Source organism: Salminus brasiliensis, chromosome 23 (genome assembly GCF_030463535.1).
Source record: "Salminus brasiliensis chromosome 23, fSalBra1.hap2, whole genome shotgun sequence".
NCBI lineage: Eukaryota > Metazoa > Chordata > Actinopteri > Characiformes > Bryconidae > Salminus > Salminus brasiliensis.
The window spans coordinates 6,969,324-6,986,019 of NC_132900.1; the positions used below are offsets into that span (position 1 = coordinate 6,969,324).

The 16,696-nt window shown below is 42.0% G+C and overlaps 2 protein-coding genes across 3 annotated transcripts in view; one reads left to right on the top strand and one right to left on the bottom strand.

The window, feature by feature from the left end:
* The window catches only part of uba52 (ubiquitin A-52 residue ribosomal protein fusion product 1), a 2,013-nt gene extending 965 nt beyond the window's left edge, over nucleotides 1-1,048 (top strand). Inside the window, exons 3-5 of the mRNA XM_072669152.1 lie at nucleotides 136-222; nucleotides 497-599; nucleotides 884-1,048. Of these exons, the coding sequence (XP_072525253.1) occupies nucleotides 136-222; nucleotides 497-599; nucleotides 884-977 (284 nt within the window). The 3' untranslated portion in view covers nucleotides 978-1,048. The remainder of the gene's footprint in view (nucleotides 1-135; nucleotides 223-496; nucleotides 600-883) is intronic.
* A 99-nt stretch (nucleotides 1,049-1,147) lies between these two features.
* LOC140546032 (homer protein homolog 3) overlaps nucleotides 1,148-16,696 on the bottom strand; it is a 40,344-nt gene continuing 24,795 nt past the window's right edge. For both annotated transcript variants that reach the window (XM_072669150.1, XM_072669151.1), the window contains exons 7-10: nucleotides 13,434-13,590; nucleotides 5,419-5,526; nucleotides 4,518-4,598; nucleotides 1,148-3,370 (exon numbers count right to left, since the gene is read on the bottom strand). In XM_072669150.1, the coding sequence (XP_072525251.1) occupies nucleotides 3,185-3,370; nucleotides 4,518-4,598; nucleotides 5,419-5,526; nucleotides 13,434-13,590 (532 nt within the window). In that variant the 3' untranslated portion in view covers nucleotides 1,148-3,184. The remainder of the gene's footprint in view (nucleotides 3,371-4,517; nucleotides 4,599-5,418; nucleotides 5,527-13,433; nucleotides 13,591-16,696) is intronic.

Consider the following 16,696-nt stretch of genomic DNA (forward strand, 5'->3'; position numbering starts at 1 on the left):
TTACTTGAGTAATTTTAAAGTATTTTTTTCTGGTAATTTGATTTGTTTGTGTTGTGGAGATCTCTAACTTAAAACTGATAATACACTGATTTAGTGCAAGGCCTTGAGTTGATGTGGTCCTGGTCCTTTCCTCAGGCATTCCCCCTGACCAACAGCGTCTGATTTTCGCTGGCAAACAGTTGGAGGATGGCCGCACACTGTCAGACTACAACATTCAGAAAGGTGGGTAGATCTGACTTTTAGGCATGTCCAGCAGTGAATGCATATGTGTGGTATGTCTGAATTTCTCTGATACTGCTATTAAGAATCTTTTCATCTATTGTTGTATCTGTTATACACACACAATAAAAACTCCACTGACAGTTAAGGTGTTTCCTTATCCTTTAAAGTGAAGTAAATGAATTGTGTGTCATTATGGGTTTAGTTCTGTTGATAGTGTACCTGAGATCAGCAGTGTTCTTTCCTCCAACTGATTTTGTTTTTTGGTCACTTTTAGAGTCCACTCTTCACCTGGTGCTGCGTCTGAGAGGCGGCATCATCGAGCCTTCCCTCAGGCAGCTGGCTCAGAAATACAACTGTGAGAAGATGATCTGCCGCAAGTAAGTATCCTCTGGATTTTCATGACTTTCATCTTGGAGATGGAAGCTGTCTGGAATCACTACCAGTTACAGAAGCGGTTGTGCTCTAGCGTGAGCTGTTGGGCTTTCTCTGTCTTCAGTCAATTCACTAAATAGCAAACTCTGTAGTGAAGTCATGTAGATTGAAAGACCCAGTTACTTTAAATGTTCATAACCTGGCTACTAGTTGAGTGTAATCTCTGCAGTGGTAATATCTTCACCAGATTAAGTTTTTTTATTTTTTTTTTGTGCTGTCTTGTCTTCAGGTGTTACGCACGTCTCCACCCTCGTGCTGTCAACTGCCGTAAGAAGAAGTGCGGACACACCAACAACCTGCGTCCCAAGAAGAAGCTGAAGTAAAATGTAGCACTAAAATATGCTTCAAGAGCTTGTTCATTCAAGGGTGTTTGAAAATAAAAGCTTAAAAAGAACCTCCAGTTTTTAAGACTTGCTTTATTTCCAACCACTATCACTTTCTGAACTTTTTTTTTTAAACTTCATAGCTGAAAGGAAGATGAATATCACCACAGTTTAATAATTGCCATCAAGGTTTTTAATGGAAATTGTGCACATGTTCAGCATAGAAACTGAGATCTTGGGTGTTAACTGGTAAAAGGCCAGAGCAGAGTGACTGCCAAGATTAAAATAACTGTAAAACTGAATGTGTTCCAGCCTAATTTTACATTTTACTAGATGCTCAGTGTTAGTGCAAGGTGTAAAGTTTTGAGAGCAACCAAAAAAAGAATTAAGAATCTAGGCTGAGTCACAGGCCACTATGGAAAATGAGTGCGGCATTGTGGAAATTTGCCTGTACCAAAAATAAGGCCTTTTATGTACAAACAGGACACTGGTCAACGGGAGACTGATAAAAGAAAAGTATTGATATGTCACTGACAGTCCCTCAAAGAGGATAATTTAACCCCCTGCAGAGACTGAAGTGATACCGTTGCTTGTTGATTTGCTCTGTTACTTAAAACCTGCATTTGCACTTGCAATATTGAAAGTTTTCTCTTAAGACTTGATCTCGTATGTGTTAGCTGCAGGCCCTCTAGCACTGGTACAGAATGTGCTACTCCACGTTTTAAAGCCGCTTCACCACCACATACAGCACACGTTTACAGATACATGAAGCACGGCTCAGAATAGGTTTTCTGAAGCTACAACCGATACTCAACCATGCAACCTTGGTCATACAAGGCCTATGGCATCACCTTAACTTAATGCATAGAAGCCCTATTATCTAGCTGCAAAAGCAAGTCACTGGAATACAATACTGGACCCATCTAAGCCAAAAGCTCTGCATTCCTGAATGGCAAAAAAAACAACAATCCTTACCGTGTACTTAACTAGTATTTCCTTAGTGATATCTTAACCTACAAGAATCTGAATAAATTAATTGTGTATTTTTTTGTACCTATTATAATTTCTATAACTAGTAATTGCTCTTCTCTGCATCCCTGTAGAAATAAAGCAATAATTCCCCAATAACAATATTAATAACTGCACTGAAGGAAAATTGAATGAAACCTTGAATGCAATATTTTGCTTAGGGAAATATTTCTACTGAAAATGTAATGAGTAATATTCCATTTTGAAAATGTACTGCATTTTAAGGTTAAGCATATGTGATACTAAATTGCCTTCTCTGAAAATAATTGTATCCACACTGATGTAAAACATGTATGATCATACAAAACTTTCAAATTCTGTTATACGTCATCATTAAATACTTAGAGTAGGCAACTAAAATTACTGAGTTTTCTTACATTTATGACCAATTTCAGTGCAGATTGAATAATATAAGATATTCATGACACCACTGATCATTCCACCTTACTGAATCAGACTGAGCAGTGCCGCCCTTAGTGGCGCACTGACCGTTCCGCTGGTCTTTGGTTTACATGTCTCCAGCACTGCTTATCTTCTAAAGAAAGAAACTGCATCCTTACTGTACATTCATGGCATGGTACACACAACTCTCTCCAAAAAGTATTTAAAGAGATTTAGTGTGCCGGTTTTGTGCTCAACCATAGACGGATGATGTATTCTGCCTAGTCTGTGCCATTCTGTGCTTCTAAAAGAGTACCATACTGGTTGATTCTACCATCTGTAAATCGTGTAAATGTGCATCGCTTACATCTAGAACTTAACGCAACTTAATAGGTTACTTCTAATCTGGCTCTTTATGTTCCACTACAGCCATGCTCCACACACTGTATCAAAAATAGTGCTTTCCCCACAATCATTATTAACTTAATACTGAAGAACTGAGACAGAGTTATTGCTAATCTGTTAACGGAAACTCAGATTGAGAAACAGAGAAAACAGCAAAGAAAAGTGAAAAACAGAAAACCAAGAAGTGGTGTGTGGTAAGTAGCAGATCCTAGCCTCTTCCATTCTCTATTTGAAAAGCGTAGCTAACTCTACGTGCTGAAATGAGTCGCCTCCTGAACGTCGGCCGCTTTGTTTTCCGGAGCCAGGCCGCTGAGCTGAGGCCGAGACGCTGGACCGTCTCGCTCTCTTTTCCACCTCAGCTCCTGTAGGTCAGTCAGGTGGTCACTCTTGCCCTATTTCTCCAGCAGTTTGACCAAGCTCTGTCGGAGGTCGTTGAGGTCGAAGATCTTGACATCGAGGATCTGGACGACCCTCTGGACCTCGTTCTCTGTGCGGTCCCGATCCTCCAGCGTGGAGGCCAGGCTCTGCTCAGCGTTCTGCACCCTCCGCTCCAGTTCCACGTTACGCATCTCCAGCTCCTGGAGAGATGCTGACAATGTTAAGCGCTCAAGTCCAGTACACTGTGCTAAAAGTGGCTTGCTGTTATACTGTTTGACAGAGGAGTTGTTTATTCTAGAATATGTCACTGGATTAAAGAACACACAAAAAAAACGCTACATGTCCAAATGTTTGTGGCCACTGCTTCTATTGAATGCATTCAGCTACTTTAATGCATGCCTTACATTAAATTTCACTGTTACAGACATATTCCTAAAGTAAAATTCCTAAGTCTTTTTCTCGTCTTGACGTTCCAATAATTTCAACCTTATTATTAATAAGGTTTTATTAATTTAATATTATTACCAGAGATTAGAGATTACTTTAGCTCAGGCAAATTGTAAAGTGGATCTAAGTGAATAAGCAATAGGTGAGCTTTCTCCAAAAGCTGCCCAGAGCTTTAGTTGCAGTCTCGTGATTAGTGACCATGCAACATTCGCGGTCTTTGCAAAGTCATGCGTGAGAGAGTCAGTTCAGTTCACTTCAGTCTTTTAAAAGTATTTTTTAAAGTCTTCTAGAGTTGCACTCATGGTTGACACAGATGTGCAAATACACACACAGCTTGTCTAGTTCCTAGTATAGCCAATAGAATAGGTCTCTCTGGTGCAGATGAATATGCACTCCAATATACACTCCTAATGGCAGGCATGGGCTAGAGGGGTATAAAGCCCTCCATTATTGAGCTGTGGAGCAGTAGAATGGTGTTCTCTGGAATGGGGGATTTTTCAAGTTTGAGATGTTAAGTGCTACATTAATGCTGAAATCCTATCGATGATTATATTTCAAGGTAAAGTTGTAGGTATAGTGGGATGGGTTGGGCGAAAATGTTGTTGTGAAGGACACTTTGTCTATGTTTAAAATGCATTTTATCTTACATACATATTTACATACCAGCAGTTCTCAGTTTTTTCCATTTTTCAGTTTTTGATATATTTTGAATCTGGCAGTTCCTTATATTCATGACAAACAGACCAATCAAAACGCTCCAAAATGACTGGGAATAATGACTTTTATTGAAAGTTAGTATAGGTTTTTTTCTTCTCCAGTAAAGTCGCCATTTTGGCCATACATTGACCGTGATGATATGCAATATCATATGATTGCACTGCACTAGTACTGGTGAGTTACCTGTAGTCTGTGAATGGCTTCTTCTCTCTCTTGCTCCATCTCATGGAAATCTGACTTCTTGGCTTGAAGAATGCGTATTTCCTGAAAAACACTCTATGCATCACCACAAGAGGAAAACTGTATATAGATAATAGACTCCAAAAATTTGTTGAAAAAGTCAAGTTGATGTCAGTAAAGTCAGAAACGCTTCATAATTCTCTAGAATGGTGGTCACCAACCCTTCACCTGGAGATCCACCTTTCTGCAAAACTGCGGCCCAAAAACCCTGACGCTGGCCTATAAAGCCAGGAATGGACCAGCCCCTCCGTACTTGATGGCAATGGTCAAATGCCGATCTGCACCAAGAGCCCTTTGTGCTTCAAGTACAGCTCAGCTTGAGCCGCCAACCCTTAAGATTCACAGAAGACAAGCGTCCAGGCTTTTTTCTGTCCTGGCACCGAAGTGGTGGAACGAACTTCCCCTGCATGACCGAACGCAGCGTCGCTCGCTGTCTTCAAACACAGACTGAAGAGCCACCTTTTCAGAGAGTACTTGCGCGAAGAGAAGAGTACTATGGTCTCCTTATTGACTTGTGTTTAGTAGTGTCGAAACTCAAGACGTATCTTTGATTTTTAGTCTATTCTGACTAGTCAAGGTTATTCTTGAGTAAATAGAGAAGCACTTTTGTAAGTCGCTCTGGATAAGAGTAAATGCCGTAAATGTAAATTAGCTAAAATGAGGCGTGTTGGATTTGGGTTAGAGGTGAAACCTGCAGGAGGAAGGCTGGTGAACACTGTTCTATAATGTTCATATTACACATTTGGACATTGTTGATTAATAATATAGTGGAGATTAAAAAATCAGCCATCACAGAGAAGTATGAAAAACCATGATGTCTACACACAGCAGCCTGACTCTTTACCTCATCTTTAGCTTTGAGTAAGGCCTCCAGTTCTTCCAGGGACTGAGTGAGCTCATCCTTCAGCATGTCACTGGGGCCCTGACCTCCATGGGCTTCCAAATCTGCAACCTGCACACACACACACACACACACACACACACACACACACACACACACACACACACACACACACACACACACACACACACACACACATCACTGCAATGCAGATGGGCCTTCAGTCACCCAGAGTAAACAGCTATAGGTCTGGTCTCATTACTGATGTTTTTAATGGCAGTAATGAATTTGCGTTAGTTATTGATCAGCTGCTGTTTTTGAGTAGCAGTTTGAACCCCATTTAAGGAGCACAAACCGCATCTCATTGAGTGTTCTGCACAATTACTGCCATCCTAAGTGAAGTTGAGCCCAAAAGCATTTACATACGTCTCGTTGATTTAAGGGAACACTTCTCACTGAAAGGTTCCTTTTCATGAAAATTTTCAGTATAACATTCAAGACATTCTGTAAACTCTTTTAGCTCCTTTTTACTGCAAACTAAACAATGCATCGCTTGTCAACTGGTAATCTCTCTCAGATTTTGTTCTGGCATCACAGATGGCTGCAGTATGCAAATGAGCAGGTTCTTCTTGACTAAGAACAGTTCAAAATGAAGTTCAGTGCCTTTTAACTATTAAATAATCTGTTGTAAATAATCACATAACTGCTATTAATCCAGATTGAAGGAATAAAATGCTGTCTGTGCACAGATAGTGCAAGTCTGTCTGTGGTTGGGTGCTGCTGCCTGCCTACCCTCAGGTTTAGGCTCTCCCACTGTATAAACTTGCCATTATTGGATCCTCACATTGATTCATTCACAGCACTCTAGATACGGCATAGCTGCGCATATATGACTGTTTAACCTGCATGGACTTTTACAGTAACACTGAGCATTTTGTTCCACCAGTCAGTGGAAGTTCATTTGTGACTTTCCTGTAGAGGGTCGTATAGCGAACTCTACTACTCTTTTCTGCTGAGAAACTGTGTCACCTCCCCTGGGAAGAACATATACTTATTGATACTATAGTTAGCATAACAGTGCTCTCCTTTAAATTTTAATTGGAAATAAGCAGCAAAATTAATGACTCATAAGACACACCCCCACACCCAACTAATGTGTCAGTCCAATTTTGCATTAACAGAAAAAAACAGCATGATACAACAAAAGCAAGAAACATGGAGACTCCAGGTCAAAAATGTTTAGAAGATTTTTACTGGCATTAAGGCAGTTGAATAACCCAATATAAAACGTCCATAATAAGTCCAGTGATCTCAAATCTTAGAACGGTAAGCAGTAAACTGACAAGGCTTTAGAGCAAAATACTGAAAAATACTGTAAATTATAACAAACAAAACTAAACAAACAAACAAAAAAACTGTAGCTGGTCTGTAGCAATGGGAGTAACTTAAGCTTTGGAAATTGATGCAAATAATTTACAATTTAATTAATAATTTACAAAATATTGCAAATATTGCTCTCATAATGTCTAGAAACAAATTACAGAACATTCTGACTCCTACAGGTGGAGCTCATTCCTTTTCTGCCAGTGGACTAGTGAAACCCAGGGGTGTTCCAAAACTCAGTAGTACACAGTGAGCATTCTCCTTTATTCTCCCTTATTATTATGATTATTATTATTATTTTCACCATCATTATATATAACCTGTGTTTTTTATGGGCGCACTTCACCACCAGTTCATCAGCATAATGTACTGCTTTACTAAAGCTGAAAAAATAAGTCTGTAGGACAGAAGAGGGAAAATACTATAATACCCGGAAGCGCTGTCCTGTCCAATATTCCACGCGTTTCTACATGATTAAAAATGATTACATAATTGCTTTTTACTGTTAAACCCTTCCTGCCCCCTTTCCCCCCTGTAACCCCCACCTCTCTCACTGTGTTGCTTTTCTGCTCTTTTAAGAGGGGAAAGCTCAGAGGGTCAGTCTCTGTAGATGACCCAAAGCCAGGATACAGGATTAAAGGCCTTCTGCCTGCCATGTGTACACCATGAATAGAAAGCCAGTACAGGCTATCCCCCTTCCGGCCCCTCATCTCTCACAAAGCTGGCCAAAAACCCCATCACTATATCCTTTCATGCTATGCTAGCCTTCTCCCTCTATTCCACATCTTTTCCTCTCCTCCCCTTTCTGTCCCTCCCTCAAAGCTCACTAAACAAACACCATTCTATCCGTCCGGTCCTTTTATATTATACCATCCTTCTATCGCTCTACCCTCCCTCACTCCCTCCACTCCTCTTTTCTCTTTTACTTTCACTCCATCTATTTCATTCTCTTACACCACACCATCACTCCTACTTTCTAGCGTCTCTCAAAACTCTTCAAATATACCCTCACTCTATCCTTTCTCTCCTCTCACAGCTCTCAAAACCTTCCAAACTGCCCATCACTGCATCCCTACTATCCTCTCACATCACACCATCTCGCTCTCTTTCTCTCTTTGCTCTCACTTCTCTCAAAACTCTCCAAACTGCTGATCACTGCATCCCTTCTCTCACCTTACACGCCAACGTCTCTCTCCCCCTCGTTCTATCCCTTCTGTCCTCTCACACCACACTATCTCTCTTTCTCTGCTTTCTCACGTCCCTTAAAACTCTCCAAACTGCCCATCACACCATCCCTTCTATCCTCTCACACTACACCATCCCCCTTTCTTTCGCGCGTCTCTCAAAACTCTCCAAACTGCCCATTACTCCAACCCTATCCTATCAAGCTTGACAATCCTTCTCACTCTCCAGTCCCCTTTTCCTTCTCCTCCCACTCCCTTCACTCTCTCTCGAAGATTACCAAACAGTCCATCACTCTCTCTCTTCTCTCACACCCCATCCTCTCTCTCTCATTTTTCTCTATCATTTTCTTTCCCTTTTCTATCCCGCCCCCTTTCTCTTCTTTTTCCTTCCTCTATTCCTTTCTTCCTTCTTTTTCCAATTCTCATCCTTACCCCTCTGCCATTCTCTCTCCACTGCGCTTCTCTCTCTCCCTCTCTCACTCCACCTCATGCCTTTCTCACTCTTACTTTGCCTTTTCTCTGTGCCCTTTTTCATCCTGACCTGCTTCCCCTTCACTCCTCTCTTCTCCAGACTTTCTTCCTCCTCTCTCCCAATTCTCCTCCTCTCTTTTCCTCCTTGCTTTTTTTCTCACTTCCCTCTCAACCCCATCACTCTTCACTCTTCCACCCTCTCATGCCATACATCCTCTCTCTCTCCTCTCTTTTCTTCTCCTTCTCTCTCTCGCGTGTGCACGCTCTCACTTCTTTCCCAAAGCTCGCCAAACACCACCCATCACACCACACCATCCTTCTTCCTCACTCTCTCCCTCACACCGCTGCACTTTGGAACTCAACACCTTTCTGCAGTGTATCAGCACAACACACACACACACAGAATCAAGAAAAAAAAATAAAGGACACCTCGCAAAGGTCCCTGCCACTTGGAGAGTCTTGAGAGAAACAGGCTTATTTTTAACTATGTAAAGTGCAAAGAAAAAAAAAATCCCCCAAACGAGGGGCTGCCAGTTCCCCCTGGTGATTTTTCATTTCTCCAAACTAGGCCATTGAAAGTAGGATATAGCTGTCCTACAAACCCTCCTCACTTTCTCTCTCTCTCTCTCTCACTCGCTTTCTGCCTCTCTCTCTCTCCCTCTCTCTTCAGTCTCATGAGACATGAACCATTTTCAACCACCTGGTCGCCTGATTCATACTAGAGAAAGAGAGAAAAAGTGAGAGAGAGCGAGAGAGAGAGAGAGAGAGAGAGAGAGAGAGAGAGAGAGAGAAAGAGCTGCTTGCTCAACCACAGACTCTTGTCCTGTCCTTGTTGGTTTTCAAAGAAGAAAAAAAATAATAATAAAACGAACAGAAACAAAGTTATGAGAAGAGTGTGATGATGAAGCTCTCTCTCCGGGTCGATCGACAGAAGTCGCTTCAAGTCGAAGGCAGGGTTATGTAATGATGTCAAAGCCGTGTTCTTCTCATTAGCACAGACGAGCAGATGAAGCGCTCCACCAACGAAGGTCTATTGGAGGCCAAAGCCCAATTAAGCAAGTCATCTCTCTAAGCTGGTGCCCTCGTATTGAACGGGCTATAAATCCATCAGCGTCTGCATTTCCTCTGCTGACTCAGAGTCTACGCCGCCGTTAAGAACATTAGACTCCTCCACTATAGGGCCGGTACAGCGTCTATGACATTAGCAGAAGGATCACCTGGCACTTAACGCGGCTGAAATTTCATTGAAACTCAGCGGGATACCATTAGCCTCCTGCCCGGAACTAGACAGGAGCTGAAATGCCTTCCACAAACCATTCACAAAACAGCCAGCCAAGGTGCTGAAAGGCCTCCTGACCAATCAGAAGACTGCTACTGAACAAAAGGCTGCTACACTCTTTATACCGGTTGCAGGCCAATTAGCCTCCACTCTGCAGGCTATATCTGCACCAGCAGGAGATAACAGTAGAGGTTAACCTTATTTGCAAGCTGATACCCTCTGATACCCTGTAGAACGTCCATAAATAACAAATACATAATTACAGATGAGAGTGGTGAGATTTCCTCAGACATGTGCTGAACAAATGTCCATAAACTGCTCCAACTAGCCAATCAGAGAGGTTCCTGCGTTCCTACTCAGCTAGGACTTCTGCTACAGTCTGAATACTCCTAAGAGAAATGTCTGAAACAGCCCATACATTGTGTGTCCAAATGTTTGTGGACACCCCTTCTAATGCAGAATAGAACAGAACTCTATTCTGAACCTATTGGCACCATGCATTAAGCCAGGCGTGGGCTAGATAGGAATAGAGCCCCCAAGCTGTGGAGCAGTGGAACTGTGTTCTCTGGAATGATGGTTGGTGCTTCATCTAATACTTTTGGGATGTGATGGGGAGTTGGGGATGTGGTGGGGTGGTGATTATCAAACATCCTGATCTCACCAATGTTCTTGTCGCTGAGTGTAATCAACTCCTCAGAGCAATGCTGCTCCAGAATCTAGTAGAAAGCCTTCATTAGACAGTAGGGACCGTTTTTTCATACTCTTGATTTTTGGAACACACACACACACACACACACACACACACACACACACACACACACACACACACACACACACACTAGCTCAGCGGCTGAAGTCTGAGAAAGCACGAATGCCCGTGCTCTCTCCAGGTGGGTAGAATGCCCCCCCCCCCCCCCCCCCCCCATCACTCAAAGTGATGTTGGCACAGGCATCTGTTAGCTGGTGTGGTGGAACTATGGACTCAGCAGTTTCTTCCGAGCACCATTTCGAAAAGAGGCGGTGGCTGGCTACACATGTATCAGACAAGACATGTTAAGTCTTTACCCTCCTAGTGTTGAGAGCACCCTCTCAGTGCTAGGGGGAGCTACGAACAGTTGGGTTAATTGCCAGTACCAAAATTGTGAGAAAATGGGGAAAAACATGACAAACACATTTTACTATTAGATTGACAGTTTAGTGAAGCCACTGGTGTGGATCTAGTACTTAGGTAGTACAAGAGATGAATGCGAGTGTGAAGAATCTTTTAATGGTCTAAAGGAAGGTCTGAATGAGCAATTTAAGCTTAAAGCTGTTCTGGCCTTATTTGGCACCTTCCCATATTTGGGATCAATTAAAAATCATAAATCCAGTTTTGTGGCGTTTCTGACCCAGTGAAAATTGCAAACCCCCCCTCCCCCAACTCATTCTCTTTGGATTAAAGATATTCTTCATCATTCTACTCTTGACCGTATCCGGTCTAGGAGTCTTTGCTCTCAAATTTGATGTGAGGCAACGTTTACTTATGTGAAAAACCTAATTTTACTGTTCCAGGATATGATTCCCAGTAATTAAGGCTAAAGGCAATAGAATGTCCTTTAAGTTCAACACCTTCTCACCACACCTCCCCTTCTTCCTCTTCTTGAGGTGTTCTTGATAGTGCTCATGTATACTGGTGCTGTGACTTGATCAATAGTGGGTCCTTTATTGCTTTATTTTAATGTACTCAATGTTGTTTACATATGTTAAAACAACAAAAAGACTGATTAAAAAAAAGGTCTAAAGAACCTTTACCTGATGTAAAGGTTCTTTACCCCAAAAGTTCTCGCACACACATCTCTATTGCAAATTGATTGATTTGTGCCCAATTATTTGATCGGTGGATCTACGGCATCCCTCAAAGAACAATTTGAAGCCCCTTTATTTTTAAGAGTGTGGTGTGGTTTAAGAGTGTGGCAGGTTACTGGCATGTCTTGAATGACAAAATTTGTGAATTTAGTGTAAAAAAAAAAAACGTGTGTATGAGTATTGCTAATGAGACGGAGGACCCGGCATACAAGTTAGTCATTAAGGTCAAAGCCATTAAACAAAACTGCAGGACAGAGATTATTTGCTGACTTCATTGGCATTACACCATCAACATCACCAGTTAATGGAAATAAGTCACACAGGGACTGACGAGAAAATAAATAAATAAACAAACCAACATTACACATCAGTGATATTTTTAACTGTAATCTCACCCATTTACAAAACGAAGCAGGGCATGCATGTCTAGACTCGATTAAGAGGATTCCGAGAATTAAAGGCAAAACATTTGTAATTGTTTTTTTGCTCAGTTAATGGGACTATATGAGTCGAGGCTCAGATTTAGATTCGGTTAAGCAGTTTTGTAAGCTTGCCTCTGCTAAAAAGTCCAGGAATTTGTAAGTATTAGTGGTAGTTAACAGAACTGTTGCTGTAACTGACTGGTCAACTAGAGCGATACCTGACAGCAATTTCAAAATCCAGAACATGAATCTTGATTCAGCATCCAGATTTGATTGTACTTCTCAATTCTTCACAACATAAAGATTCCAAAATATCAAAATGGGCAGTACAACAGAAACATATAAAGCCTTTCAGTGGACGGTTCTTTAGACAACCGTTTGTGTAAATGTGTAAAGAACCTTTTTATGGTTTAAAGCACCTCCACACAATAACTTCTAGGAGAAACCCTAACATTCATATAAAACTGAGTGATTGACTTACCACATTTCTGTGAAGTTTTATACCAAAAATGGCTGTAAATCCATTCCTTGGTTCTACACTCACTGCCCATCATATCTGCTCCATTCACTATATAGGAGCACTGTGTATTTCTAGAAATCCAGACTGTAGTCTGCTCCGTATTGCTCAAAGGTTAAAATGCGCTACCGTTATGTTCCAGGGGTCGCAAGTTTGATTCCCTAGACATGCCGGCTGAAGTCTGTGCGATCACATTAGGGTGCCCTCTCTCCACCGGTTTAGCACCACTGGGAGTGCTCTCTCTGGGTGGGTAGATAACACTCTCCTCCCTCATCACTCTTAAGCGATGTTGTACAGTGGAGCTGGGGACCCACCTTACTGCGTTGGCTGTCTGGCCATGGGTACCCACCCATCTACAACAGTTCAACAAGGCTGGCTTTGCATGTATCAGAGGGATATCACGTGTCCTTATCCTCCCAGTGTTGGGAGCATTACTAATTCTAGGGGGAGCTGCAAACAATTGGGTTAATTGGCAGCATTTTTCAATTAATAAAGCTGTCCAGGTTGAAACACTGCTTATACCTTCAGAGTAAGTGACGTTTTGAAACTTGCTCACAAAACAATTCTATTCCATCAAATTCATGAGGGAAACTTAGCAAAAAAAGTATTAAGTAATATTGTCCATTTAAAAGGTTCTTTACACCTGCACATCCCACATTACATAGGCATCTCTTAAAGAAGCCTCAATGGCACCTTTAGGAGTGTAGAGCAGAGCAACAAACACTGTTTACCTACTAGTCAGAACATATAACAATGTAGCGTCTACCTTTAATGCATATGGTGTTATTTGAGCACTAAGAAATAGGAGTACGTTACAGAGCACTGTAACAGGTCAGCACTCCGTATCAATATGAGATTTCAGAACTGGTATTGGGAAAGGAAGACGCACTGTGTGTATTCATGTTCAGAAGGTTCACCTGGTCTCTCAGCCTGTCCGTTTCCTCCTGATAGGCCGCCAGCTGCTTCTTCCACTGCTCCACGTTGGCATTGGCCTCATGCAGTGCTGCCACCAGTTTAGCATTGCTGTCCTGTAGTGTGAACAGCTCAGCCTCCAGGTTCATCTCACAGATCGAGCTGCAGAATGGACACAGAAAAGCATTGGGGGTCATTTGATGCAACCACTTAATTGAACACTCCAAGGTTTTTCAATGTTCTCTCTATCTGGTCCATCTGTAACGTACAGTAATTTGTAAAGGTTGAACTTTACAAAACAGGTACTTAAAATCAGATGGAGCACTCATCTTGAGGACCATTTATCCAGCTGTTAATTAAGTTCAGGGATTTGCAACGTGTCCTCCGTTAGCAGTGACATTTAGAAAGAGAGAAAAACATGACCATCATGCTTTTGACTAAGGTAATATTACCATTATTACCACAGTGGTTCTCACACTGGTCCCGAGAGCCCCCCAGCGGTCCATACTTTTGCAACAAGCAGGGATTGCCCAAACATGTGAACCCTCTGGTGGGGCCTGAGACTGGTTTGAGAAAGAGTGATTTAGATAACGAAACCAACAAAGTCTTTGACTGTGGAAGATGAGAAAATTGCAGAAGACGGCAGAAGAACCTTCTTTATGTTACATCTACAGTTGAATTAAAGGCTTCAATGGGGGCATCATGTCCACCCCTCTGGCTGGAGGGGAAAAACTGCCCCCCAATAATTCCTGTTCAAAGCATCTTTGTAACTTTGTTCAAAGCATCTTTGTAACTTTGTTAAAATTATGCTATGGGTAGCATTAGCCAGTTAGCTAGTTCAGTAGAGCTATCAGATTTCAGATCTAACAAATTATGTTTAGCTATTACTACACTATGTCCAAATGCTTGTGGACAAATGAATGCATTCAGCTAGTTTAAGTTGTACCCATTGCTGACATAGATGTACAAATGCACACACACAGCTTGTCTTGTCCCTGTAGAGAGGTACTGCCCATAAAATAGGACTCTTTGGAGCAGAAAATCATGAACCTATTGACACCATGCCTAATGCCAGGTATACACCAGGCTAGAGGGGTATGAAGCCCCCCAGCATTGAGCTGTGGAGCAGTGGAATTGTGTTCTCTGGAATGACAGTTGGTGCTCCATCCAAGACTTCAGGAATGAGTTGGGAGTTGGGGATGCGGTGCAGTGGTGATCATGCAACATCCTGACCTCACTAACACTGTAGTCACTGAATGCAATTAAATCCTCACAGTGATGCATCTTCTCCCCTGGACAGTAAAGCAAGATAAACTATTTTAATAGCCTTGATTTCAATGAATGAACAATGAATGAGCAGATGTCCTGTTACTTTTGTCCATATAGAGTACTTGGAGCATAGCTTCTATATCTAACTGTGTGTCCTCACGTGTCTACATGGAACCTGTGTATGTCTATTTGAGGCTTTAATCATCTGCTGTAAAGCTCTCTCTGTGTTTGTGCGAATGGTAACCAGGATAAGAAAGACATTTGATTTTTGTTAGCATTAGATTTCCCAGAAATGAGCGAAGGTACATTCTCGTGTGAGGTGAAGGGGGCTTTTTCCCTATGCAAGTCCTCCTTTCTTGATATTTTATGGGAGAAAGGGCAGCAGAGTGTTCGGAGACTCACCATAGCAACCCTCGTTAGAAAAGAGCACCACTGGGCAATAAAGGCTGCACAAAAGCAAGGTGACAGGAGAGGGCCAGTGAAAGAAAGCTTGATATGTGTGTGTGTGTGTATGTGAGTGTGTGTGAGCGTGTGTGCTCATAAATGTACTGGAGCACTTATGTATGACTCAACACAGTAATGGCTGCACCGCTTTCCCTCCACCTGGGTTCACATTATGAACGGTCCTAAATGGGAGAGAGCGACTGTGCTTTGTAGGGGTTCGAAAAAATGGACATGAAAAACATTGTGGATTAAATTAATAAACAAACAAACAAAGAAACATGGTCACAAGACAATGTACAAAAACTATCCCTGAACCCAGATGTACAAGCTTACCATGTGAGGAACAGTCCTTCCTAGCATTACTGAACAAGTGCGTGATGTTTCAATCAATTTTCAGTGGACCTTCAACAAAAGTGTACATTTCAGGCCATCTCTACACACAGAGAAAAGACAAGGCTTTGCTTGAAGATTGATGTTCCAATGTTGTCATGATATAAAAAATGTGTCATCAAATGAGGAAACCACTAAAGAGTAAAGTTTGCGAAGCATGATGAGATTTACTCATCAACAACTGTGGTGCACCACACTGAGCTATGGGCTCCCGGGTGGCACAACTGTCTAAGTGTTGGCTTTATTATTGGAAGATAATAAAGATAATAAAATACTGGAGTTCGATATTCGCTGATGCCACCCACGCCAAATCAGAGCAATGCTTCTTGTGAAGATTGGCTTATCACAGAGCATGTGTTTGAGCTGAACCTGAGCTGAACGTGACAGGGGGAGTCCTAGCAACTGTGTGGAAACTGGCCATATAAAAAAAATTAGGATACAAAAATGTGCTACCTATATGGCCAAGAGGTTGCAAAAGGTTGCAAATCCCTAGCCATGCCGCTTTGCCACCAGTAGCTGGAGTCGGAGAGAGCATAATTGGCCACGCTATCTCCGGGTGGGTAGATCCAGCGACGCCGGAACGGCAGCAGTAAAAAAAAAAAAAAAGAGGCGGTGGCTGGCTTAGCATGCCTAGTGTTGGGAGTATTTTTAAAAAAGAGAAAGAGCCAAGAAATGATTCCAAAGAGATAAGAGCTGAACATCAAGGTCAAGGTGAGTCTATGTTTGATCACACTGTCCATCGCTCCAAGGAAGAAGACCCAGGAAGACTCCCAACAAGAAAAACATAAAGCCAGACTGGAATTCGCTAAAATGCATATTGACAAGCTACGCTGCTTCTGGGAGAACGTCCTTTAGAGAGATGAGACTAAACTGGAGCTTTTTGGTGAGTCACATCAGCTTTATGTTCACACAGGAAAACAAGAAGCCTTCAAAGAAAAGAACGGCATACCTGCTGTGAAACATGAAGGACACTCGGGTTATGTTTGGAGCTTGCTTTGCTGTGTCTGGGAAAGCAAGCCTGGAATCTGTGTAGAGCACAATGACGTCTTAAGATTATCAAGGCATTCTGGAGTGAGATGTGCAGTTCTGCCCAGAGTTAGAAAGCACAGGCTCATGGGTCCTCCAACAAAAAGCACCTTTATATGACTGAGACCAAAACTTTGGA